Source organism: Python bivittatus, unplaced genomic scaffold (genome assembly GCF_059951505.1).
Source record: "Python bivittatus isolate LINGU-HERP-01145 unplaced genomic scaffold, Pbiv_v1 ctg000340_np1212, whole genome shotgun sequence".
In the NCBI taxonomy this organism is placed as follows: Eukaryota; Metazoa; Chordata; class Lepidosauria; order Squamata; family Pythonidae; genus Python; species Python bivittatus.
This window is the reverse complement of record NW_028277056.1, coordinates 14,466,008-14,490,234: the sequence shown is the minus strand read 5'-3', so window position 1 is coordinate 14,490,234 and position 24,227 is coordinate 14,466,008. Positions and strand designations below refer to the sequence as shown.

The 24,227-nt window shown below is 37.8% G+C and overlaps 1 protein-coding gene across 1 annotated transcript in view; it reads right to left on the bottom strand.

Annotated features, from left to right (window-relative positions):
* CNTN5 (contactin 5) overlaps positions 1-24,227 on the bottom strand; it is a 723,666-nt gene that overhangs the window by 181,988 nt on the left and 517,451 nt on the right. The window contains exon 9 of the mRNA XM_088140604.1: positions 14,898-15,101. Within this exon, the coding sequence (XP_087996730.1) occupies positions 14,898-15,101 (204 nt within the window). The remainder of the gene's footprint in view (positions 1-14,897; positions 15,102-24,227) is intronic.

Genomic DNA, 24,227 nt, shown 5'->3' with positions numbered 1-24,227 from the left:
ATGATTTTGGAGAAATATCTAGAACATTGTGTATATGAAACCATTTGTTGTGATGGCCCTATAAAACTGCAACACAATTCAATAAAATCCACCCAAGTAGATTTTTACAAAATCTGTTCTAAGTGTTATTTTTCATCTCCTCTTTTTAGCTTCTACTTGGCTTCACAGTACACTTGTTTTATCTACTTTATAAAAGAGTATACTTGTTTTATCACCTTAAATTAATTACATTTGAGAAGTGAATTAAATGATCCTTTGTCTAGATAAAAATTAGAAAATACTTTTGGATAACTTTTTGGAATATTTGACATTGCTGGTGAACTTCCCCTAGGTACAAGGACATCTGTGGAGTGGGGGGGGGGGGGAAAGGGGAGGAAGATTAAAAAAAGTCAAGATGGCGCCCATGACCATGCAATCTGAAGCTCTGGCCCTTTAACCTATGTCATGTGGCCGCCATCTTGACTTCTCACACAGACACACGCATCTGACTGAATACCACAGGAATTTAAACAAGAGAGGCCTTAGATGTAATCCAGCAAGAATCTTACATCCTGTCCACCCTGATCCATTTCTGAAGTCAGTATCTATGTGTATAATATTAGATCAGAGCATATTTCATGAAAGCCATTCTGTCTAAGCAAAACCTGCAAAGTTTATTTATCTCTTTTAAGAGAAGTCATTAAAGATGTTCAGGTTTATGGACATGCCCACTATTTAAATGTTACAATTTGCCTATGCATTATTCAGCAGGTCTGGGGGTTTGGACAGATGCTACAGGAACACATAAACATAGACTTCAGAAGATATTTTGCACATGATGAAAAGGGAAACATGTTTTTCAGTCTAAGCCACTAAGTCTTTGCTTTTTATGCGTATTGGGCATTATAGCCAAATTCATCCTGAAGCACCAATAGTTTTGACCCAATCTTTTTGAATATCATGCTGAAAACAGATTTTAATTACTTGTCTTGGGAAATAGGGCTTTGTTATTAGAGATAGTATTTTGGCAGTTTGTTTGAGCTAAATTTATTGTCAGAGGGTCTACTTGCAGATATTAAATAATGTTTCCTTCTCTCTGAAGCCTCTCTGATTATCAGCATTTTTCCATCTGGAAAAACCCCATGGACAGAGTTCCTTCAATAAATTCCCTTGGGATTTATCGGAGCCAGGAAGAGTCAGGGAGACTGCAGAATGAAGATGAAATGATTGTGCACTGGATGCAAGCTATTCACGCATATTCATCTCCTAACAACATAAGTACAAGAACATCAGGAACAATAAACAACTTGTCCTCAGTGTGATTTGGCTTTGTGATGTGTTCATGTAACCAAATTACATAGTTTGTCTTGATTAGTTAGTTCAGCCAGCAAAAACAGTCCTCTTTATACAATAGCTAATACTCACAAATCATGTTTGCATAAAACGGTAAACCAGAATTTCTTTCCTTGGGATGCAATATTAAAATTCTAAATAAAAAATCTGATTTACTAATGAACGACCATCAACAGGAATAAAATAGGAAACAGAAGAAACTAGGGGAAGGCAGGGGGAGAAGGGGGGGGGCAGAAGGATCTCCAAGAGCTTTACAGCAATGTCATATACATAGAGAAGCTGGTATGGAATTTTTCATTGTGGAGCATTTTGGAAAAATAACAGCCTTTTAAAAAAGGGCTTCACTGGAAACATGTTTGTCTTCCTATTTTGATACCATTGTCATATAGCACTTTTTATTTTTAACAATGAAGAAGACACATACTGATCTCCATGCTTTCATTGGCTCCATTAGACTAGTCACTCACATATAAAAAGAGAAGATGGTTTAAATATTTCAGGTTGCTCTTTGTAGTCTGATGAACATCTCTGCTGTGCTTTCATCTCCTCATCCCCTCCCCATATTTCAAAAGCATGTTTGCCACATTTCATGCTTTGACCCGGGCTCTGCCCTGTGATGCTTTTCAACAACAAAAATCAATGCCCCTTTTCTGTAGCTCTTTCCTTCAAATTCTCTGGTGGCTACTTTGGTGAAGCACAAAAACATTTTCTTCCTAAAGCTCTTTGGATGGTCATAATGTTTACGTCTGTCCTATACTGCATGCAGGATTCACTACCCTCATTCAGCTGTAGGTTGTTCGGATTGTCTCTTATATCCAGTTAGCCCAGAATGAGTTACTGAAATGAGAGAAAGGTACATCTCCTGAGAGAAAGGCTTATGCTTTGTGCAAAGTGGGCTGTCAAGATAAGCATCTCAGCCTTTCCTCCATAATGAAGACCAGACAGAGCCAAAGCTTCTTCCTCATCAGTTGCTAGCCAAATGTCCATTACTTTACAGCCTATAATAAGAAGCATTAGAGATGGCCTGTTCAAGCAAAATGCATGCTGTTCATAACCAGATCATTTCAGTGGACTGATGGATGACAGGGTATGATACGTTAGTCCCAGCTCCGCTATATATCTTATGCCAGGTTCACAGGGAACGCTGTCAGACAGGTAAGAAACTCAATAGGAGCAAAGCTTACAAGTGGAGAGGTAAACAAATATTTAATTTTCTACTTGCCATCGTGCCTGGAAATCTGCTGCAAATTGGTCTTTGGGAAGCTGTAATTCAGCATCCTGTCAACCTAAAGAGCTGAAGGAAGGGTTGGAAAGAGCCTTTCAGGGCGAATGTATTTCTCCAGCTTAAGAGCTGATCATGGGGAGAAGCACGGGTAGGTATCTTCTCTGGTGACTGGGGTTAATGAGCTGTCATACATTGCATGCCCAGGATCTTGTTGTGCAACCATATAAATCTTTTGACATATAATTAACAAATAGATTAGCAAAACCCTTTTCTTATTCATCAATGGCAGCAGTCAGAAAAAGTCAATAGCTGAGCCTAACTGTGCTTTCAGTAAGTCATAGGGAGTTCTTTCTTTTGACATTGTCCATAAGTTTGGCTTCTTTTGCAGGAAGATGAGTTTGGAACTAGTTCTTATAAAACCCAGCTCCATAAAGCTCTTGTATTATGAGCTTGCTAGCTTCTTTAGCTGTTCATGTCTTTCTGCAAATACTCAAACAAAACAATTTGTAAACTTTGCTGATAAGGTCCTGAGAGTGTTTATTTAGATTCTCATATGGAATAGTTTTCACAAGAGAAGTCTTTAAAAAAGGGAATCTATCCAGGAAGATTCTGAAGAGAAAAAGGCTTGGAAATGGAGAGGCATGGAAATAGAGGTGATGGCTAACAGCTAAAAATGGCTAATACAGACATAGACAACTCTAGTGGGTATTAAAGATGTATTGTTGGTTTCAGTTCAGAGAAAGGTTGTTAATGATCCTAAAATAGATTAGGTAGTGTTTGTACTGTTAAAGGCTTGTTAGTTAATGAGTGGTCCATAGTCCATGAAGCATCTGAAGATAAGTTCCAGGGGAAGAATGCTGAAGAGAAAAAGGACTGGTGTTGTACCTTACCTACCCATCATAGGTTGAAGATGACAAGAAAAAGAAGGTTTTACTTGTCAAAGGATCACCAGTTTGATCAAGATTAGTGGAATGAACCAGAGAATGAAAAAAAATCTTGCCATTAATACCTGTAAGCCCTTCCTTAACTCCAGAAATAAGAACAGTAGGTATAGAATGAGAATAGTGAACATATAATTATTATACTTATAATTATATTTGTACCCACATACCTGCTTAGAGTTGATTAGAGCTGAAAGCTGGAGTTCCGAAAAAAAAATGTTCTCACTTCTACTTTTGAAACATGGTCTTATACACAAGGAAGGGAAAACTGTTTGCATTGGTATACAAAACAATTAGAAGTTGTAAACTGCAGTTGCAAAGCTTGAGGCTGAAGAAAGAAAACTGTTACTATTATGTTTTATCAGCAGTGTGTAGAAAACAAGGAAAAACCCTGGAATGCTGTTCTGCATTGCCTCTTTCCTTCAGAACATTTCAACTGTTAAAAATACCCTGTCATTTGCTTTATGAACTGGTTATCAAATTCAGTCATGTTATACTTGTGTTGACCCAATTAAACAGGATCCACCAACCATAATAGTCTTTTAGAGCAGGGTCCATCAACCTTGGCAACTTTAAGATGGGTGGACTTCAATTCCCAGAATTCCCCCAGCCAGCCTTGCTGGCTGGGGGAATTCTAGGAGTTGAAGTCCACCCGTCTTAAAGTTGCCAAGGTTGAGGGAGTTGAAGTCCACCTGTCTTAAAGTTGCCAAGGTTGAGGGAGTTGAAGTCCACCTGTCTTAAAGTTGCCAAGGTTGAGGGAGTTGAAGTCCACCTGTCTTAAAGTTGCCAAGGTTGAGGAACCCTGTTGTAGAGGCTTGAGAAACCTCTGCTTGCTCTTTTATTTGCTTATTTTCCTGATTGCTTGGGATTCCCAAAAATGTGTTATGAGGGATGGTTCTCAAGGTTTTAGATCCAGTACCTAATCAGACATGGGTAGAATAAAGTACAAACAGAGGGTGAACAAAGGTGGTTTATTGTTATAAAAAAACATGTTGCCCAAGCAAGCATGCTTGACCTGGAAGCACTTAAGAAGAACAATGTTTCTTCCCTGATGGTTGTCTAGTCTCTCATATCTCTCTCTTTGGCCAGAGCCAAGAACAATGATTAGTTCAAAAACAGAGTTTACACTTGATCTGACATTTTTGTTACAAATGAGCAAATAAGTTGCAATACTACAAGGTAGGACAGAATGAAAGGCATTCTTTGTTGTCTATTTAGAACAGAAGTGGGGGTTCTGGGGTCCTCAAATATATTTATTTATATTTCAAATTTAGTCACTGCCCATCTTACTCAATGAGCGATTCTGGGTGGTTTACAGTAAAAACAAAAATAAATACTGGTTAAAATACTAATTAAAATACTGATTTAAAAATTAAAAGAGGTTGCTGAAATACTATTCTATAACACAGAATTATAGAGGCAGAAGAGGCCACTTAGGCCATCAAGTCCAAACCCCCCTCAGTACAGGAATATTAATTATACTGTCCCCAACTGATGGCTCTGTTTGAACATATACAGTGAAATGAAGCCTACCACCTCTCCTGAAAACTGATTCTACTATCAAGCTTCTCTCACTGTAAGTTTTTCTAACATTCAGTCAGAATCTCTCTTCCCACAACTGATACCTATTATTTTGGGGTTTACCTGCTGGAAAGGTAGAGAACAGGTCTTGATATTCTAGTTGTCATCCTTCCAGATATTTGAAGAACACTAAGATACCCTCCCTGGCACCAGCCTTCTCTTTTCAAGGCTTAACATTTCCACTCCCTTCAATTTATCTTCATAGGACTTAGTTTCAAGTCCCCTGATCATCCTTCTTCTCCTCCTTTGAACTTGTTTCAGTTTCTTTGAGCCATTCTTAAAATATGGTGCCCAGAGCTTCACTGTAGTAGTTCCAGACCTTGAGGTACACATGGTGAGCATTACTAGTTAGGTGGATGTAACCCACTGTATTGCTTGCAACTATGTAGTGAATTGTCAATCTGTTCACTATTACTTGGACTTTGGCACCACCTGTAGTGTGCTATCACAGTATTTTATCCCTGTAGGGAGAGTTATTACTCCATGCTGTCAGGTAGGCTTTATCTGTAATAAGTGTACTCTAAAAATAATGGGGAAATGCAGAATTAAACTTTGCAACCCAAGAGGTCTATCAGTTGGAATTTATTATTGTGGGAGGGGAAGTCTTTAAACCTCTGCTGGGAAGCAAAACAATGCAGCCCATGAAATTGATTGCATTACAATATCATAATATCTTGCATGCAGCGCAAACTAATGAGCACTGTCATGTGGCTGCCGAGACTATGGAGACACTACTGCAAGAGTTTGAAAATGCCTTTCAGGGAAGGACATTTGGTAGGAAAACTGAAACTTGACATATATTCTAGCATGAAAACAATTAGGATTCCTAAAAGGAAGAGGAACCATTAAAGCAGAAAATAGATTATAATTCTGATGGACACCAGACAAGATGGATTAGTAACTTGGTTATAGGGTCTAAGCCTTCTGAAAAAATATCCATCTGAATAGACCCCAAATCTTTGGACAGAGGGTAAAGCCGAGTCGCTATCTACTACCTACCATTGATTATGTGGCATATTTTCTCTTTCGGACTAATGTTCTTTCCTAATTTGATATTCAACAAAAGTGGGTTGAACAAGAAGGCAAGCTACTTAACTACTTTGGCAAACACATACGAATGGTCAACATCCAAGCTTCTGAAGCGTTCCAATATGGACTCAATCAAAAGCTAGCAGCATAAGAGTATTTGCTGATGATGTCTTTCTTATTGGGGAAGGATATTCTGAAACTGAAGCAATAATGGATTGTGATGAAAAATTCTGTCTTTCTGAGAAGGAAGGAAGTGAAATATAAAACTGAATCCTACTAAGATATGGCAAAATGATCCTGGGAACGTTGAAGCAATCCAAGAGATATCAAGATATGTAGAAATGAAACAAATGGTTAACTACTCAGCAAAGTTGGTAAAGGTCTGGAAAATTACTGTGAACTACTCCAACCACTGACATATAAGGACTGTGAGTGGAGTGGTAGAAAAACATTCTATATATTTGACAAGATTAAGATAATGATCAAGACTCCTATTCTCAAACATTGACCATTCCAATTTTTTGGAAACTGATCACAAATGGAACAGTGATAAAGAAGCTTAAGAGTAATTTTATCCATGGTGAAATAACTGATATAGTATGCTTTGATAACAGGCTGCAATTTGTATCCTATGAAGGTAGGGCCTTTCAGAAGCAATAGGACTTTGAACATGAAACATTTTCACCTGCTTATCCTCAGAACAATATGAAATCAGAATGAGATGCTAAGTTGGCTAAAAGAATATTGGGAAAGGCCAAGAAATTTGGGTCTGGCTCATGTCTTACCATCCTAAACCATTAGAACATTCCTTCATTGGGTTTTGATTAGGGTTTGGTTCAAGGATTGAAGGGAAAATGGACTAAGTCACTGTTGCCTGTAAGTGATCATTTATTCTTGCTTTAAAGTCACAACAATCAGGCTGCACTCATCACAGAAAACAAACTATTGCAAGTCCAATATTCTAATCAGTTAGCTAAAGGCCTTCCAGACTTACAAGCAGAACAGTAAATACAGATACAATCAACAGAGAAACTGAATAAGGAATGAAACAGAGCATAAATCTGATGTCAAGTGACCACATGATGTTTTGTAGTGCTAAGTTCTAGGGAAGAATCTGATGCTTAGAGGAACATAGGCATTTGTGTACCTATGTACCTATGCCAAGGAACTGGCAGGACAGGATGTTGAAGAACAACCTGCAGGGTAGACATGAGGAATGCTCCCAGGCTAGATCTGCATTGTGATGAGGTCTATGACCTCCAGCTGCAGTTGCTAAGGAATAATTGCCTCTTTTCAATAATCTGGGGAGATAACCAGCATTAACCAGCACCCTGATAGGCCAACCTCTTCCAGTACACTATAAATCAGAATTTGGGCTGCCCAACTAGTGCTGTGACCACCACACAGAGGTTATATAATGAACTTTGAAAGTATACTGTTCCATTAATACTGGTTTAAGTTATACCAAAAAAAAAAAAAAACACCCTTGCTGACTTATTAAATTACAGATGTATCAGTATAGATGGAAGGCAGAAAGACTTAAATAGATGCACAGGGAAAATACACAGAATGAAGAGAAGGTTACCCCAAGGTACTTCCTTGGAGTTATAGAAGCAGAGACCAAAGGCAGGTTGCAGGGACGTGTAGAAGTTAAGTTAGCTAATATCATAACATAAAGTTAAGTTAGCTAATATTATAAAATAAAATTGACTTTAATCTTGACCTAAAGTACTTTCTACTTGAAAGAAAGAGAACTGGCACAGAACCAAGCAGAACCAAAGGGAAGAACAAAAAAGGAAACTTTGCTTGCTGTGTCTTCTCCTCCAAATGGTTAGCAGGATAAAAGCGCAAAGAATTGATGGTTCTGGAGCTCCATGTTGAACAAAATCAATAACTCTACATTGTGGAGTTTAGTTGAATAATCAGTCATGTCTGAGATGTATCTCTTTGTATCTTTGGGTAGTGATGGCTGAAGACTATAGAAAACAACCTTCCAGTGCCTTTATTTCTTAGTCTGAAAAAATAGTGAACAATTCAAAACATTTTTATTAGATACATTCCAGAATGGGGAAATGATCTCATAAAAATATATGAACTTGAAATAAGTGCACTTTATGATCAAATAGCAAATGTCTTAAACTCACCATATTTCTATTTTCTTATCCTTTGCAAATTTTCTGCAATTTTTTTTTTCACTAAAGGCACTTTAACTGCTTCTAGTTTGGTAACTGGGACTTCCACAAGTTTCTTAAAATGCTCTTGGAACTGCTTGTAAACACTTATTAAATAATTTTTCTGAGTGTCTAACCCATTGTAAAAGGCAGTTAATGAAATGATGCATGATCCATTTTTTTCCTGATGAAACTTTTTATCTCTTCAGATAGAATTTTAAATTGTTTTTAGGTCTGCACAAAAAGAAATTGAATGGTAAGAAATGACTGATTGTCAAGGACATCTGCACAAATGAGGTATTCATTTTATTCAGAATCCATTCAAGGATTTCTTGATGTTTTTATTTAATTTGCTTCATATCAAGAAGATAAGTTTCCCTTTGAGGCACAGCTCTAAGGAAATAAAAGATTAATATAAAACCAAGTGAATGTGTATACTTGCAGGATTTGATATAAAACTATAATATAATTCAGTCATCTCAATGAAGATAAATATATATATATATATTATCTCATGAGCATTCTTGTCATAAGATACCTAATGGCATTGACTACAACAAAAAAATTCCAAAAAGGAAGTTGTCATCCATGAAAATTCAAAGTCACAGAAAGGATTATGATAATTGGATTTTTCTAAATTTAGGTCTCTTCATTTTTGTGAACAACTATCTGATAAATGTATCATTTTCAAGCACTGACATGATCTCCTTAAGAGAACTCTGCTTAATTCCCCCCCCCAAAAAAACCAATGAAGACAAGGCTATATAAAACTGCTTCGTCTGGATTCTCATCCTCTATCCCAGGACTCAATGGAATGTTTTCAATTCTAAAACTTCTGTGTTGTCATTTGCATTCAACCAATATCAACAAAGCACTAAGAAAGGTCATAAGTTGAACTCCAGTTGTAAATACCCTACTCTTTCGGTCTGTTTGACAGATAACCCTGTCTCATGTCTATATCCTTTCCCCAGCTTTGTTTTTTCCCATTACTTCTCTTGTGGTATGGAAGTCTTTCCCAACCTTCAATTTTTAGATGTTATTGCGTCACAATCACAACCTTTACTATTGGCTAGGCTAGCTGGAATGATAGAAACTGCATGCCAATGAAAACTGGGATGTAACTTTGGGAATGGCTGCTATATCTTTTCCTTGGCTCTTCTCTCTTGTCTTATTTTTATCTTTTGAAAGAAGGGGGGGGGGGGAGAACCCAGACTATTCCTCTTTCTATATTTCAGTTTTTGTACTAGTCCTCACCTCTAGAAAACAAAGGTCAACTGTTAATGCAGGATCATAGGTTGACAGATTAATAACCAAATTAGCAAGACAAAGTACTAAAGTTGCTATTTTGTAGTTACAATTTTGTGTTTTGATGGAGGATGTAATTTAGATCACCAAAGAGATGTCCTCTGTACAGTACTAGGCATACCATTTTTAGTCCAAAAGAAGCTAGCCCAGAATTTGAGATGGTTCCAACTGCACCCAAAGGAAGATTAGATGGCACACATAAAATTTTGTATACTGCTCAGCTTTCCTATCTCGCCAGGTAGGCTGACAGCTCTTAGTGAAATCAATCCTGGGGAGCTCCCCTGACACCCAGAAATATGGGCATTGTATATATGTATGCATATGTGTGTGTATAGATTGACAAACACATATATGCATACACATAGAGTTTATATGTTTATTTGTTTTACATTTGGAAACATACATTTGCAGAAGCACACACCTACACTGATATAAAGAAGCTATTTCTAGAAATCTGGAATTAAAAGGTCAAATCTTCACATACTTACTCTATAGTAAGCCCCATTGAATCCAATTGGTCCTACTACAGGTGGCATGCATAGGCTGTTCCTCTGGCAAGGGTGAATTTCTTTATCTCAATGTACACCATATAAGCTGGGCAGCCATAGGGGAAGAAATCTTTGGGGTACTGAGCTATTTCTCCCTTCTACTGGCAAAAGGGATAAGGTCAATGGAAGCCTTAGTGGGCTACAAGCAAAATGTAATTGCGATGGAATGTATCTACAAAGGGATGTGTGTGTGTGAGGGAATGCAGTAGAGACCCAGTTTCTCAGGAAGGAGGGAGCACATTCCAGGAAGGAAAAGGGGGAGACAAGAGGCAACATAGTTCAGAGCAGGAGTGTGGGAAGAAGAGACTTCAGATAGCCACTCCCTAGATTCTCCCAGAGTATATCAATTAGGTTAGCATAGTACAGATTTAATCTGGGAAGATTCTGTCTATATGGTGTAAGCAATAAAGAACTGAACTTGGATGGATTGTTTCCCTGTTGTTCTTGGGCCGGGCCTGACAGTAATACCATCACCTGGTAATTCGTTACAAGATGGCTATGGAAGGAGAGCTTCACAGTATCACTACAAGCCTTCCTTCCCTTTTTATCCTCCCCAGGACTTTAAGGTAGGGTAAGTAGCTGGACCATACCAGTGTCAAAGGTATCTGCAGGATGTGGGGGGGGGGGGGGGGAAGCAATGCATGTAAAAAACAGATGGAGTTTCAATCACACCATCATGGCTGCCATCTTGACATTTTTGACCACACCCTGTGGACGTCCTGCTTGTGCTTCAACTAGAACAGGAAGATGCCTTCACCACGTGGGTGTGCAAGTTGAGAGGGGAGATTGTAGCTGTCTGGGAGAGAAGGAAAACATAAGGTTGTGGGGGAGAAAGGGGCAAACGCCAGGACAAATTGATTGGTGAAGCATGCAGCTGGTGACTAGTGGCATGGAAAAAGCAGCCCTGGAATTTAGAGACCCAAGGAGCTGAAAGTGAGCAGAATAGCAGAATCTGGCATCCTTCCAACTCCTCCAGAAATGCTGACATCAGCCAGCCAGCAGCTGGTAATGAACCTTCTCCCTCCCAACTGACTGAAGGACTGTGATGCTAAAGTCCCTGCAGCAGTTCATCATGGAAGCTACCAGTACTTGGCTGAAAACATGAACATGCCAGCCAAACCTAAGTGACTATATCTGGCTGAGGAGTTTCCCCACCGTAAGGATGAGTCTAACTAAAGAGTAGGCAATTCAAGCCTTCCTGTAAAGGACAAGAAGGAAAGGAGAGAAAGTAATTTATGAAAACTCATAGTAACTCTACGGAAGGACCCTCTGAATTAGACCCACAGCTCACACAGAAATAGGTACGTAGGTTATGGGTATAGTGATAAGGGCTAGAAAAACATGATGAATTGATTGATTATGTGCTATCAAGTTGGTGTTAAATCTTAGCAACCCTGTAGATAGATTTTCTGAGGACAATCTGTCCCCAACCTGGTCCTTCAGATCTTCCAATGGTATACCCAATGCCACTGTAACTCACTGCTGCTTGTCCTTATTTTCTTTCTACTTTTCCAAACATTATAGACTTCTCCAGAGAACTAGGTCTAGGCATAATGTATCCAGATATGATAATAGAACTTGGCCATTTGTGTCTCATAGAAATAAGTGGGTATCATACATTCTGTTTGAGACTTGCTATTTTTGTATAATAAAATCTCCCTTGTAATAAAAGGAAGGGGGAAAAAAAAGTACAATCCTTATCTGTGGTTTGTACCATTCCTGCAAAAGAACTTCTCACAATGGCATTTACCCCAGGGAATGAAACTAATAAGAGAAGCAAAAAACACCATTAACAAAACCAGATGAATGATCACACTATTTTAGCTGGCTGAGCCAGAAAGCAAGTTCTGTTTCCTGACAGAATTATTGGACGTGTTTTATAATAGGCTCTTTTCAAGTTATGGATTGATGGGACTCTCTTTTCCTTCTTATGAGCTGAAGGAATGGAGTTGAAACAACCTTGAAAAAAAGCCTTTGTCTAGACAAACTGGGGATCCTTTTGTATGTAGATATGTTAATGAGGAGTTCTATTCCTGTCCCAGTGTTAGAGGAATAAAAAATAGGAAAAGTTGTCTAATCAGTGGAGTAGTCTAATATTATTAGGAATAGACTCTCCAATGTCTTCTAGTCTTGCGATCTTAAGTACCATTTCATTGCTAAACATAATTGTTGTTACATATTGCTTTTTGTGAACCAAAATAGGTAAGTCAATGGAAGATCTGCATCCTTCATAAATTTTGTAAAAATCAGGAACCAGGGAGGGTAATTTGTACTGGGATCATAGAACTGGGAAGAGGGTTCCATTTTAAAAATTCCCCTCCAAATTATCTTCCTCATCAGAAAAAAACAGAAAAGAAAAGAAAAGAAAAGAAAAAAGCAGAAGGGTATATGCAATTTTTTTCTCCAAGAGGGCAGATAATTATTTTCAATGGATGATTTCCATGGAAAAAATAGTGCAAGGGGAAGAGGTTAGCATAGCCTTCCATTGTGCCTTTCAGATGGGTTGGACTTAAATTTCCCACAATTACTTGAAATAGCTGAAATCCAATACATCAAAAAAGTACTAGGCTAGGGAAGACTTGATAAATCTCCTCCTCCAAAAAGCTTGATAGATCTTGTTTTCTTTATAATGCTGATTCAAAGTTTACTTAATCCCAGATGCTGATACTAAGTTCAAGAGAAGGGTTGTCAAATCAGGAATGCTCTTGTTATCTCATGCCAAGCAGAGACTATGAATCAAATCTCAAGTTTTATGGCCACAAAGCTTGGATGCCTCTTATGCACATCCATCAATGAATAATAGGATCAGTGCACGCTCTCTAGTAAATATTTGTTTCATTCACGTATTGCATTTAGGTATATTTTACACCTAATGTTAAGCATTTGTCTTTACTTAAGTCAAAAAAAGACTTCTATTTATTTATTTATTACCCTTTTTTATACCCAGCTTACTCTGGGAGATTATAAAATACATTGTAAATATTATAAATGCCATCTTTTCTTCAATCAGTTTCCATTTTGTTGTAATGTCCAGATGTGAGTTGGACTGTATAGAGGTGCACACATAGCACTGTTGGGGGCATCTTAAAGCAGTTGTCTTTTCAAGGGGTTCCACCATGGCCCTCTGCATAATACTAAGAAAATATACAATTTGTGTAATGTGTTCCTGACTCGTACTACATGCACACCCATGCAAGCTCTGCATCAAATTTTGTCTTTTGAATCTAGATTTCTACACAGCTGTACAATTTAATACTTGTTCCTAAGCATTAATCATAAATTAGACCCAAGGCCTATCTAGTCCAGCATTCTGTAACACTCAGTATTCAACAAAATACATATGGAAACTCACAAAAGGACATGAGTCTTTAACTCTTTCCCAAGTCACTGGTAATTAGAGATGCAACCAATTGAAGCTAGTAGCCATCGCTAATGTCCATATATTTTTCTACTTCCGTTCTCAAAATCATACAAAAAAGTCAAAACTTGCAATGCTACATAGTTTTCTTAGTCTATTTGGAAACAGTCAAAGTTTAGACCACAGTAGATGATAGACATTTTAAAATTTTCTTCTAAACCACTTCGGAACCCTTTGTTCTGAGGTAAGCCACTGCTGACATTCAAAGCAGTATATTAAACAAAAATCCTAAAAAGGATATTAATATTCAAGGGCTTATTCAACAAAAATTTGCAGGGGTATGTATCTTCTCACCAAAAAGAAAAGCTGTATTGATTGATTTTTTTCCCATCCATTTCCTCCAACCATATTTTATTCTTTATTTGTTCATTAAATGTATATTCAAAATTCATTGGATTTACCCCCTCCCCCTTATTTTATCTAATTGTTGCTTTCTACTCGTAGTGCTTGGGACAGCCTAATGGCTCTGATACCAAGAAAGGTAGGCCTTATCAGATCCTATATATAAAATCTTTGAATTTAATGGGAAAAAAAATAAAAAAAAAGCAGGTTATGAAGTATGGATCAATTCATAACTAGTCACTCAAGAATCTGTTCAGTAATGGAGTTTATCATTGAAGTTCATCAGTCATACTTTTTAATTAGAACTTTTTACTTTTCATAAAGAAGATAAATATATTAGAAAGAGGGGACAGCCATGTAATACAATTTATTGAAATCTACTTAATGAACTAAATAGACTTCCATTTTGCATTTCTGCTGTAAAATATTGCCCCAGATGCCTAATGATATAAACATTAATACAATTAAAACAATTTTGGCAGATAATTAAAATAATAAATCAGATTTTTAAAAAAAGAGTTAAAAGAATAGAGCCTATCTCAACAAATTTGTCTTCACCAGATGACAGAAATTTAAAACGTGTGGGAGCACAGACTCTCCATGGAAGAAAATCCCATATTTGCTATATGACTATAAAAATAGCCTTTGACTAGTCTGCAATGGAGCACAGAAAAGAGCTTCTTAGACAGATCTTAAGTAATCCATAGGAATCCAAGTGATTTAGTGCTTTACAGATAATAATTAGTATGACTGTTCTAAAAGGCAGGAGAAATGCTGATGCAGCCATGTTCTTGAGAAGAATCTCTGCATTCTGGCCCGAGTGATGTTTCTTGAGGGTCTTCAGAGGCAGTCCCAGTTAGGATATGTTATAGTGGTCCTACAAGCTTCATCTAATATGTCATTGTTTCTGTCGGTAGCTCCCATTATGCACATAAAAATTCTTATACTTCTATACAACCTCCCCTCAACCCAATACATTTCAGTTTTGAGAAACAGCTAGCTTACCATCAGTTCGAAGTGTTAATGGAGTTGGGGGACTGAGCACCCTGGCATTTGTCACTGTGTTCTTCACGAGGCAGATATAACTCCCAACGTCAGACGGTTGTACCTTGGATATATAGAGGTTGCCTGTTTCCTGAGAGATGAAACGCCTGCTATCTTCTGCCACAAAAGAAGGGAACGCATTAAATACCCAGCTATAGATGATCTCTGTAAAATAAAGAGGCAGATATTTTGAGTCTCTTATGGCAAGACCACTCCAATCAAGAGAGCAAATTACACATGACTGAAAAAGGGAACATAACTTTTTTCCATGGAGCAAGGCAGGTGTTCTATAATTATGGGTTAGCTTTTTTACAAAGATATGTGCTTATTTATTATTGTTATTTTTAATGAACTTGGAAAATATGTGTGCTTAGCTGTGGGTAAATATTTTCCAGCACTTGTAGATATAAAGCTTTTTTACACTGAATAAGATCACCACTTGTTCCAGCCTTCAGTGGTCTGACTAACTCCTGGTGTGAGGAATCAAAACTCGATGATTAAAGATTCTTTACGGAGAAATGTGTTACTAATCACTTAGCTATGTTGAACAGGAAGCAATAAAATATGCCAAATGCTTAAGGAGGAATTAGTATTAACATTGCACGGACTTTTTCTGAACAGCATTGGAAATATATTAGACCGTATGTTAAATGCCGTATGAAACCACCGTATTTAATTTTGCTTCCAGGAGATGACAGAAAAGTAAAAACACATCTTTTGGTTCCAGAACTTAAAGGACTGAGCAGCCTGTAGTCTTCCTGCCTCTTGACATTATGTTGTCATATTTGAGTGGTGCAATTTTTTCTCCTCCACCCCTATTTATTTAGCAAAATTAAGGCTAGGAATAGAAATGGGAGGGCTCTGAGAGGCAGCTACTCCATTCTTAGTACCATCACTCCCCCACGCTCCAAGCCTGTTATTGTCCTAAAATATTATTTTGGAAATTCAGCCATTTTTGCCACCAAAAACTGGCAGTGGGATTTTGGGGAGGAGTGCTAAAGGATGGGAATAGAAGTAGTTTACCTCCCATCCACACCTTTAACTCCCCTCCCCCAAAAGTGACAACTGGCCTCAAAATTTCCTCTTCTTGCTTTCTGATGTCACTGGGGCTACCTGCAGCCCATCAGAAGGTCAGGAGGCCAAATGAATTATATGCCTTTACCTCCCACCCCCCGAGAATGAGCATAGAGGAGGTGACTGTGCATGTTTGCTCTTCATCTTGATTCTTGACAATGGTCCATTCAATGAATTCAGCTTTCTGAATGTGCACAATAACTAACTAGGGACAGCTAGTTTTGCACAACATACTGGGCCAAAATATGTTTGGCTAATGATTCCGTGTGTCATGTGAACTCAGACATAACTAATAAAAACAAGGGAAAGTAGTGTTGTTCTTTGGAATTACTAGTCTAAAGGATGTCTAAAGAGCCTTTTTGTCCATAGACCAGCAGGACAAACTGCAGTGATGGCAAGATGAGGACCAGTACCATAATGCAATCACCTAAATATTGCAATTATATAGTAATACTATCACAGGCTTTTGTGGATTCATGGGATATGATAGCGCTTTCTCTCTCTCTCTCTCTTTCTCTCTTAGCACAGTAAAGCAACTTTAATTTTAACTTTAGTTTCTGATAAGCACCAAGATTAGATTTATTTATAGCTAGATAAACTAAATTCCTCTCCTCCAGGATCCTGCCTTTCTCAGTGCTATCTGAACTAAAGGCTTGAATCTGGCTAGGCATTTTAAAGTTGCTACTTTCCTATTGTATATGAATGCAACTTAGAGTGTTGAGTAAATATAAAGCATAGTGATTGATTAATTGATTGATTATGTGCCATCAAATTGTTGTTGGCTCTTAGTGACCACATAGATAGATCTGTGTCTCGTTATACTGGCTGGGTGTCCCTCTGTCTCTGGCTAGCATTCTCTCTCCTGATTTCTTTCTCTTTCTTTAGCAATCCCTCAAAATTCCCCAATCTGCCCTTCCTCTTTCTTTGGGTTTTCTCTGAAGCTCACACCCAGCTTCTTCTCACACCCAGAACATTCAGCGGCAAACACTTTCTAGAATCCATTTTTACTTGACAGTCATTACTCCATCTCCCAGAAGACTTTTCTTTAAGTTTCCAGCTTTCTCCTCCTCCTTTTGACAGCTCAATAGGGAAAAGAGGGAAAGAAATGAGAACCTATGCTCTCTCTCCTACATTCAGGAGTGCTATCAGTAAAAAGAACATATTAAGGAAATGACTGAATTATGTCATGATACCTGATAATCAAGTTTCTCACAATGCACATCATTTGTCATCTCTAGTATCTCCCCCCCAAGTTTTTCCTTCCATGGTAGCAGATTTCCAGCTGTTTTTCCTTAAAGTGGACTCTGTACAGACCACTTTTCCATATAGGTCAATATTCTCAACACTACTAGCAGTTGTTCAGGATGTGAAGCAGAGATCTTGTTTGGACCTACTATACAATTCATCTGCATGCTTAGCATGTGCCCCTTTGCTGAACTAGAGGCCTTCTTCTCTCCATATCCTGCCTGCATTCCTCACAGTCACACTGGAAAAATAGCCAATGAAAAGGAAAGAGATGCTAGAGGTTGTTAGAACAGAAGACACTGTCTTCTGCCACAGCTATCTGAGAAGATTTTCACCCCATGTTTATATTCATATTTTCCATTTCTCTTATCTCATCTTCTCCTTCCCGGATCCCCCCTCCTGATCTTTCCATGTTGTGGTACTTTTGACACCCAATATTAGCTCTTAGGCAGCCTCACTCCAGTTCCCTGACAGACTTTTCAGTTCTGGTTCTAAATATAGAAATGTCAAGGTTAGTTCTGTAATAGAAAGTCCATTGCTACTGCTCAAAGAGACAAAATGTTTTGCTCCTCCAGCCTTGGATGGAGTTACTAATTATCTGTAATGGGCAGTAAGAATAAGCTTGAGGAACAGGAGGAAGAGCCACAACCAAGACAATGGTCAGACAAAAGAAATCTGAGTCTGGGGCAGAAATGTAATTTGAGGAAGCATCTCAGATTTGACCCTTCTTAGTCCTCTTGAAGATAAAAGGAGGGAGGGGGAAATGCATTCAGACTTGCAAGATTCTGTTACAATAGCTCTACAATAAAATCAGTATTAGCATTCACAACTTTGGTTTCCTTGTCTGGTCTTCCTCAGAGGGCTGACATCTGATCTATTGCTTTCAACAGCAGCAGTATGAAGATAGTAATCGCAATCTAGCCTGATAATGCACTCATTTCTACTATTCTAATCAATACAGATAGCATTACAGCCAATGAATAGTTTTGAGGAAATTTAAGGTCACAATATTTTGCTATTTTTAAGCCACCATCATTTCATTTGGGCCATTCAGCTTAGTTTTGGTTTAATGATAAGAATGACACTAGTACAGCTAGAGAACTCCTTCCAGGAGTTTTGTTTCTTGGTTCTATTATGAGTCTATGATGGCCTTCCCAATGCTGGGGCCCTTGAGATGGGTTGGAATGATCATTGACAGAATTTTGAGCTAGCACACTATTTAGTTTTTAGATTATAAATCTGAGATTTCTGGAGGCATAAGTACAGTATCTGTTTCTAAACACAGTGATGCTAACACGAGAAAACATTCATTGTGACATCAAGCTCTGCCCTTTTATACTTGTGCCATGGCACTGTTGGATACATCCTTCCCTTCCACCAAATTGTTTCCTTCATGGTGCAGAATAAAGGATCATCTGATGTCCTTCTTCCCATCTCTGTTTTGCTGCTGTTCTGTACCTAAAAGGGTTAAGGCTGGAATATTTTAGGCCTGTCCATGCTAATTACTCACAATATTGTTTATTGGCTCTGGACAGTTCTGCGCCTTTTGAGAGATATAGAAATATAGATAATGTAAATTGTTGCCTGTTGTTCAAGTTTCTCTTGCCCTGTTTTCCTCTGCCTTTTCTCCTATTTTTACCAGTTAACGGTTTTAGCTGATGTCTTAAAAATAAACATCATGCTGTATTCTTGCTAGCTGTACTGAGTGGTGGGTATGCTTGCTCTGATCTGGATTCAAGGATTGACTGGGAGTATGCTGGGTGGAAACTAAAGTGGGAACTACCCACAGGAATTTCCCACCAGGCATCACATACAAGGATGCATAAAGCAGAATCTTTTGTCACTTGTCCCTGTTTTATCACTTATCCTCCTCACTCCCTGAGCATATGTATGCTGGCAATGGTCTAATGCCTTGTTGAAGCTAAATTGGCGATGATGGCTTGAGTCTGTTCCATGAGAGCTCATCTGAAAATCCTATTTGTGCTATCTTGAATAGCATAATGGACAAATAATGCAAATGTGGATGTGTATAAAATAAATAATGATACAAACTGCTGTCTTTCAGAACTTCCAGTTTACAAAGCTCACTTTTTGGAAAAAATATTTCTAGTTAATGGCATGTGTTGCTGATTAACATGGAAGAAGGAAGAGGAGGTGGGGAGAAGAGAAGCAGCAGCAGCTTCTGATAATTGTTATGGGTTACAGGAAGTTTTCTTTATTGGAAATGTAGCCATCTTTTGGTTCACTGGTAACTTATGTGCAATCAGAAAGATTTAATCACTGGCTTGACAGTATGGGCTTTTAATAATTGATCAATGAATTAATATGATGTCTACAGACCATTTCAGCCCTTGGTTGAAAAATAAATGCTGTGTTTCCATCTGATGAAGATCAAGTTCCTTTTCTGATATTTTGAATATTAATATTCCTCCTCCTCCACCTTCTCTTCCTCCTTTCACTTGGTTTCAAATTGCAGTTACATTTCACTCTGGCAGTTTCAAGAAGATAATCTGATCTTTATATGCTCAACAGCAGCAAGGTACCACCTTGCAAATGTTAATTCTGCCTTTCTACATCTTGCCATTTGCTTTTCCTAGTCAGTTAGAAAACTTTATGGATGACAGGGATGATGCTAGTATTTCCTTGTCTCTTTACCTTCTTGCAGATGGTGTTAGTAAAATGCTATACATTTGCAAAATAAGGGGGGGGGGTTCTCTGATATTTTGAGCTCTCCACATTCTGATGAGCACTGAATCATGGCACTACAATGACTTTATTTCTCAGAGCTTCCTTCAAGTCATTTCATGGTACCTAACTTGGGTAGTTGGCCTCATGTACATTTTGGAAACTTGGGTGGTCATTTGGAAAGAGTAAACTTGATCTAGCTCTGTACATCCAGTTTATTAGTGCAGCGCCAAGGCAGGCTGAAGGTAAGCAAAGGATTAGTTCTGTGGTCTATCTTGCTCACAGAGAACTTTACTGAACTAAGGGAGTCTTTATCTGGAATTGGACCAATGAGATTTTTGTTGATGGACCACCCATCCTATTATCAAGAGGATCTCTGAGTATTTGGCTGATGTGGTCCTTGGTGTAGTGCAAGAGATCTCCAGAGTTTGAAAGAGTTCAAAATACTTGCTGAAGTTGCCTCAGTAGGGTTGCTTCAGGATTGTGCTGTCTCCATAACAGTCATGGCACTAAGTTGTCAGTGAGCCAATTAATAGGGCAGGATTTACTCAAGCCTTGGACCCTTTGGGAAGTGGCATGAATATTGGTAAGAGTAATCTGCTGGCAGATTAGATCACCATCTGGTGCAGTTTGACCTCATGTTAGTGTGCATGGTGGGGAGTCATTAAGATGGTCTGCTCCTGGAGACATATGGAATATGATGGTCTCTTAGGGGAGTTCCTAAAGTTCAAAGCTAGTGATCCTGTTGAACTATGGAAAGGTGATACAGAACAAATCATCATCATCAATTCATGGTGATGAATGGTGACAAAAGGTGATAATCAAGAAAGCAGATTAAGACTCATGCAACTGTTGATTTCTCCTGAAGATTTCCCAAATTCTGCCTATGACCTACCAGATTTTAAAGTGAACCTTCCTGACTCTTTCCAGGCCCTGGTAGGTGGATAAGAAATAGAGGCCTTGGAGGGGGAGGGGGGAGTCTGAAGAGATGGGCCATAATCATGGCCACAATCTTGGCTTTTTTGGCCACCCTCTGTGGACAGGGAAAGATGACCAGTTAATCTGATTTGCACAATACATTTTATGCTATTTTCTTAAAAGTATAGAGTTAGTGTTGGGAAAATTAAGTCCCAACTATTTCATTGGGAGAACTATGCAGATCTTGATAAACTCCCACTGAAATTGATATTAAGATAAAAAAAACCAATTACTATGACTAACAGGAGAAAATAAACTAAACAAGAGAGTTCAAGTTTCATAGGGAGCATAAGCTTTTTTCAAGAGATACACAGCTATGTACACTGATTATATTATATCCTGATAGCTATCTGTTAGATTTCTAATCTGAGAGAGGTGTCAGCAAATAAACACAGCTCACACAAGGGTCTTCACAGAAACAACAATATCTAGTTGTCAGAAAAGAATCTTTAAAGTGCAGCTCATCCAGCATTTACCACCGTATAATCAAACATACAGGAAGGGGAAAATCATGAATGGTAAAAGTAGTTGTAAATTGGCATCCTCATGGGATGTTCTGATGGAGCTATTGTCTGCCAGTAAACCTTGCTATTTACAATATTTGGGTGTTGAAGTGATTAAGTCACCATGGTGACAGCAGAGTCGATATTTCATTTTATGAATAGCCTATCTTGTTTACAGAAATCCCTCCAGGAGTTCAGTATCTAATATCTCTGCAGAGGTCATTGGGAAAACCTTTCGAAACACGTTATCTATTTCCACCTATACTTAAGTCTATTCATTTTTCCATGTCTAGAAGCACCTCTGAGTTCCTTAAGAATAAGATCCAATTTGAAATAACTTTGATGTGTTTTCTTCCCCCATGATGGATTCCCATCTTTCTCCTCCTTTTTATAACAAATAAATAAATAAATTGAGCGATCCATTTGTTATTTCTTGAAAGCTGCAATTTGATATCTCTCTCTCTCTTTAGAGAAATATTATAGGAACCTTCAAATCATTTCCCAAAGCTACACTATAATATCTGATATAAGTTTGCAAGGTTATTCTCATGAAAGTCTGATAAAAAGATGGATCAAAGATTCTTGAAATATTGGGGTCACAGACTGATAAAAAAGAACAACTCTTCAAATGGTTAAGTTGAATTAACAGATTTGAATGAGTCAGAGATGCCATATCATCCTTATGTCAACAAAATTCCCATTTTTAAAATCTTCAAATATAATTCCCAGTGTGCTGGACCAAATGTTAAGATAAAACCGTAGGTCTCTATTCTGAATTTATAGTTGTTGCATGGCAATGACATGGAAATGCACCTGTTAATTACATGAAGCTCACTGATGACTTTAAAGATTCAAACTTCATAATTATTATACTACATACCAGCAATCTTTGAAGTTAATTTTGTTGTCTAATATTGAAAGAGTTTATTATTGACCACTGAGGAGAACTGTCAGAACTGAAATGGCAAAACATAAAATATAAGCACATGAAACAATAGTTATCTCCAGTCCCAGAAACTGCTTGTTTATTTGTTTGGAAAAAGGGGGAAGTGTTTTGATTGCACTTTTAAAAAAATGTTCCCAATATTATATGTATAGTATATATGCTATATGCTACATACAGTATATGATAATATTAATGCTAATGCCAATCCTAAATAATAGACTCAGATAGTAGAAATGTTCTGTATCTTTGAAAATTCTGCATAGTGTCTCTGAAATTATTTATTTTTTTGGAGATGGCATTACCTTCCAACATTGTTTGGATGATTATGGGTTTATTCACACATGCATGCACATCACCACTTGATGTCATCCTTTGATCATTCAACACTGAAAGACTGTTGGATGTGGGAACTGAAAATAGCTCTGGGTGATATGAAAACTCTGTATGGTTTCTGATCTATGATATCCGTTCCATAGATGCAAACTGTATGTTAGCTGACCTCATGTGAACAAGGGAACATTGACCAAGTTTGTCCTCCATCACATATATGTGAAGGAGTTGCAAGTATTCACCAAAATTGACCTGCAAAGGGGGACAAATCCAACTTTCCTAGACATATTCAGCCCAAAACCTACATATCCAAGTCAGCCTTCCTCTAGTCACCCTTTATGTTAAATAGCTATATGAAAAAAAACAACAACAAACAAACATTTAATCCTAACCAAATCATCCTCAAATATTAAGAGGGCAGTTTGGATTTTTCTCTCTGACACTTACATAGTTATTTAGTGAAAACTTTCTTTGTCCTCAGGCCATTTGCAAACAATCTTGCTCTATTTTAACAAGGTATTCTTAGAAGTTCAGATTGACGAATAGCATCATTTAATTCTTACATTCAATATTATTTCAGAAGTAAATGATAACTTCTGAATTTCTCTTTCATTTTAAAAAAATAACAGTTGATTTAATTCTTCTCCCTATCTGTACACTGGTCTTATTAGGAAGGTAAATGTCCTCATTTAAGCAGCTAAATACTCCATAGGAAACAGAAGAAGTTCTGGTCAGCTGAAAAGTAGAGCAGGAAATAGAAATCCAACCTATGCCAGACAGATGATGCTTTTGTCTTAGATTTGCAATTTAGATTTAGTACTGAGTTCAGACCTGAACTTGATCACCCAAGTTTTGCCCACAGCAGTAGTGTTGTGAAAATTTCTGAAGTTCTACACTGATGAAATTCTGAAGTTCTACACTGATGAAGATTCAAGCAAAGAACCCCACTGAAGCTGCTTTAGGAAGCAAGGAGTCCCTTGATTTGAAGAGCAAGATGCTCTGCTTTACAATCACTCTTCAGCATCCTCACAGTATTTGACAGAGTTAAGAGATGGTGTGGAGGCTCTGAGGTGAGGGGAAGTTACTTTTCTGGAGCAAATTACAATGCCTCTTTGCCTGAACGTAAACTCCTTGTCACAGGCACTTGCAAAATTCTTTGATGAGAAGGCAAATCTAAGTTATCACCTACAAGTCTTATGGTTAGAAATATATTCACACAGTAAGATCAATGGGCCAATGCAGCTCATTTCTGCTGGTATCAGACTTAACTTCAGTGCCAAAGGCCTTTAGCTTTGTTTGACATGCACTAGGGTATAAAGATCTACTGAAATCTAGAAAGCAAATGATTAGCGGTATAAGGTTTCTAGTGGAAGGGAGAAGAGTGCATAGTTCTGCATGAATCCTTGCCCATCATTATGTCTAGAACTATATTCTGCAAGATGCCATGGTTTCCAGGAGAAATTACAATAAATTAGAAGAAGCCCAGCTTTTCTTGATGCATCTTAGTGAAAAACATGTCTTTTTCTGAGT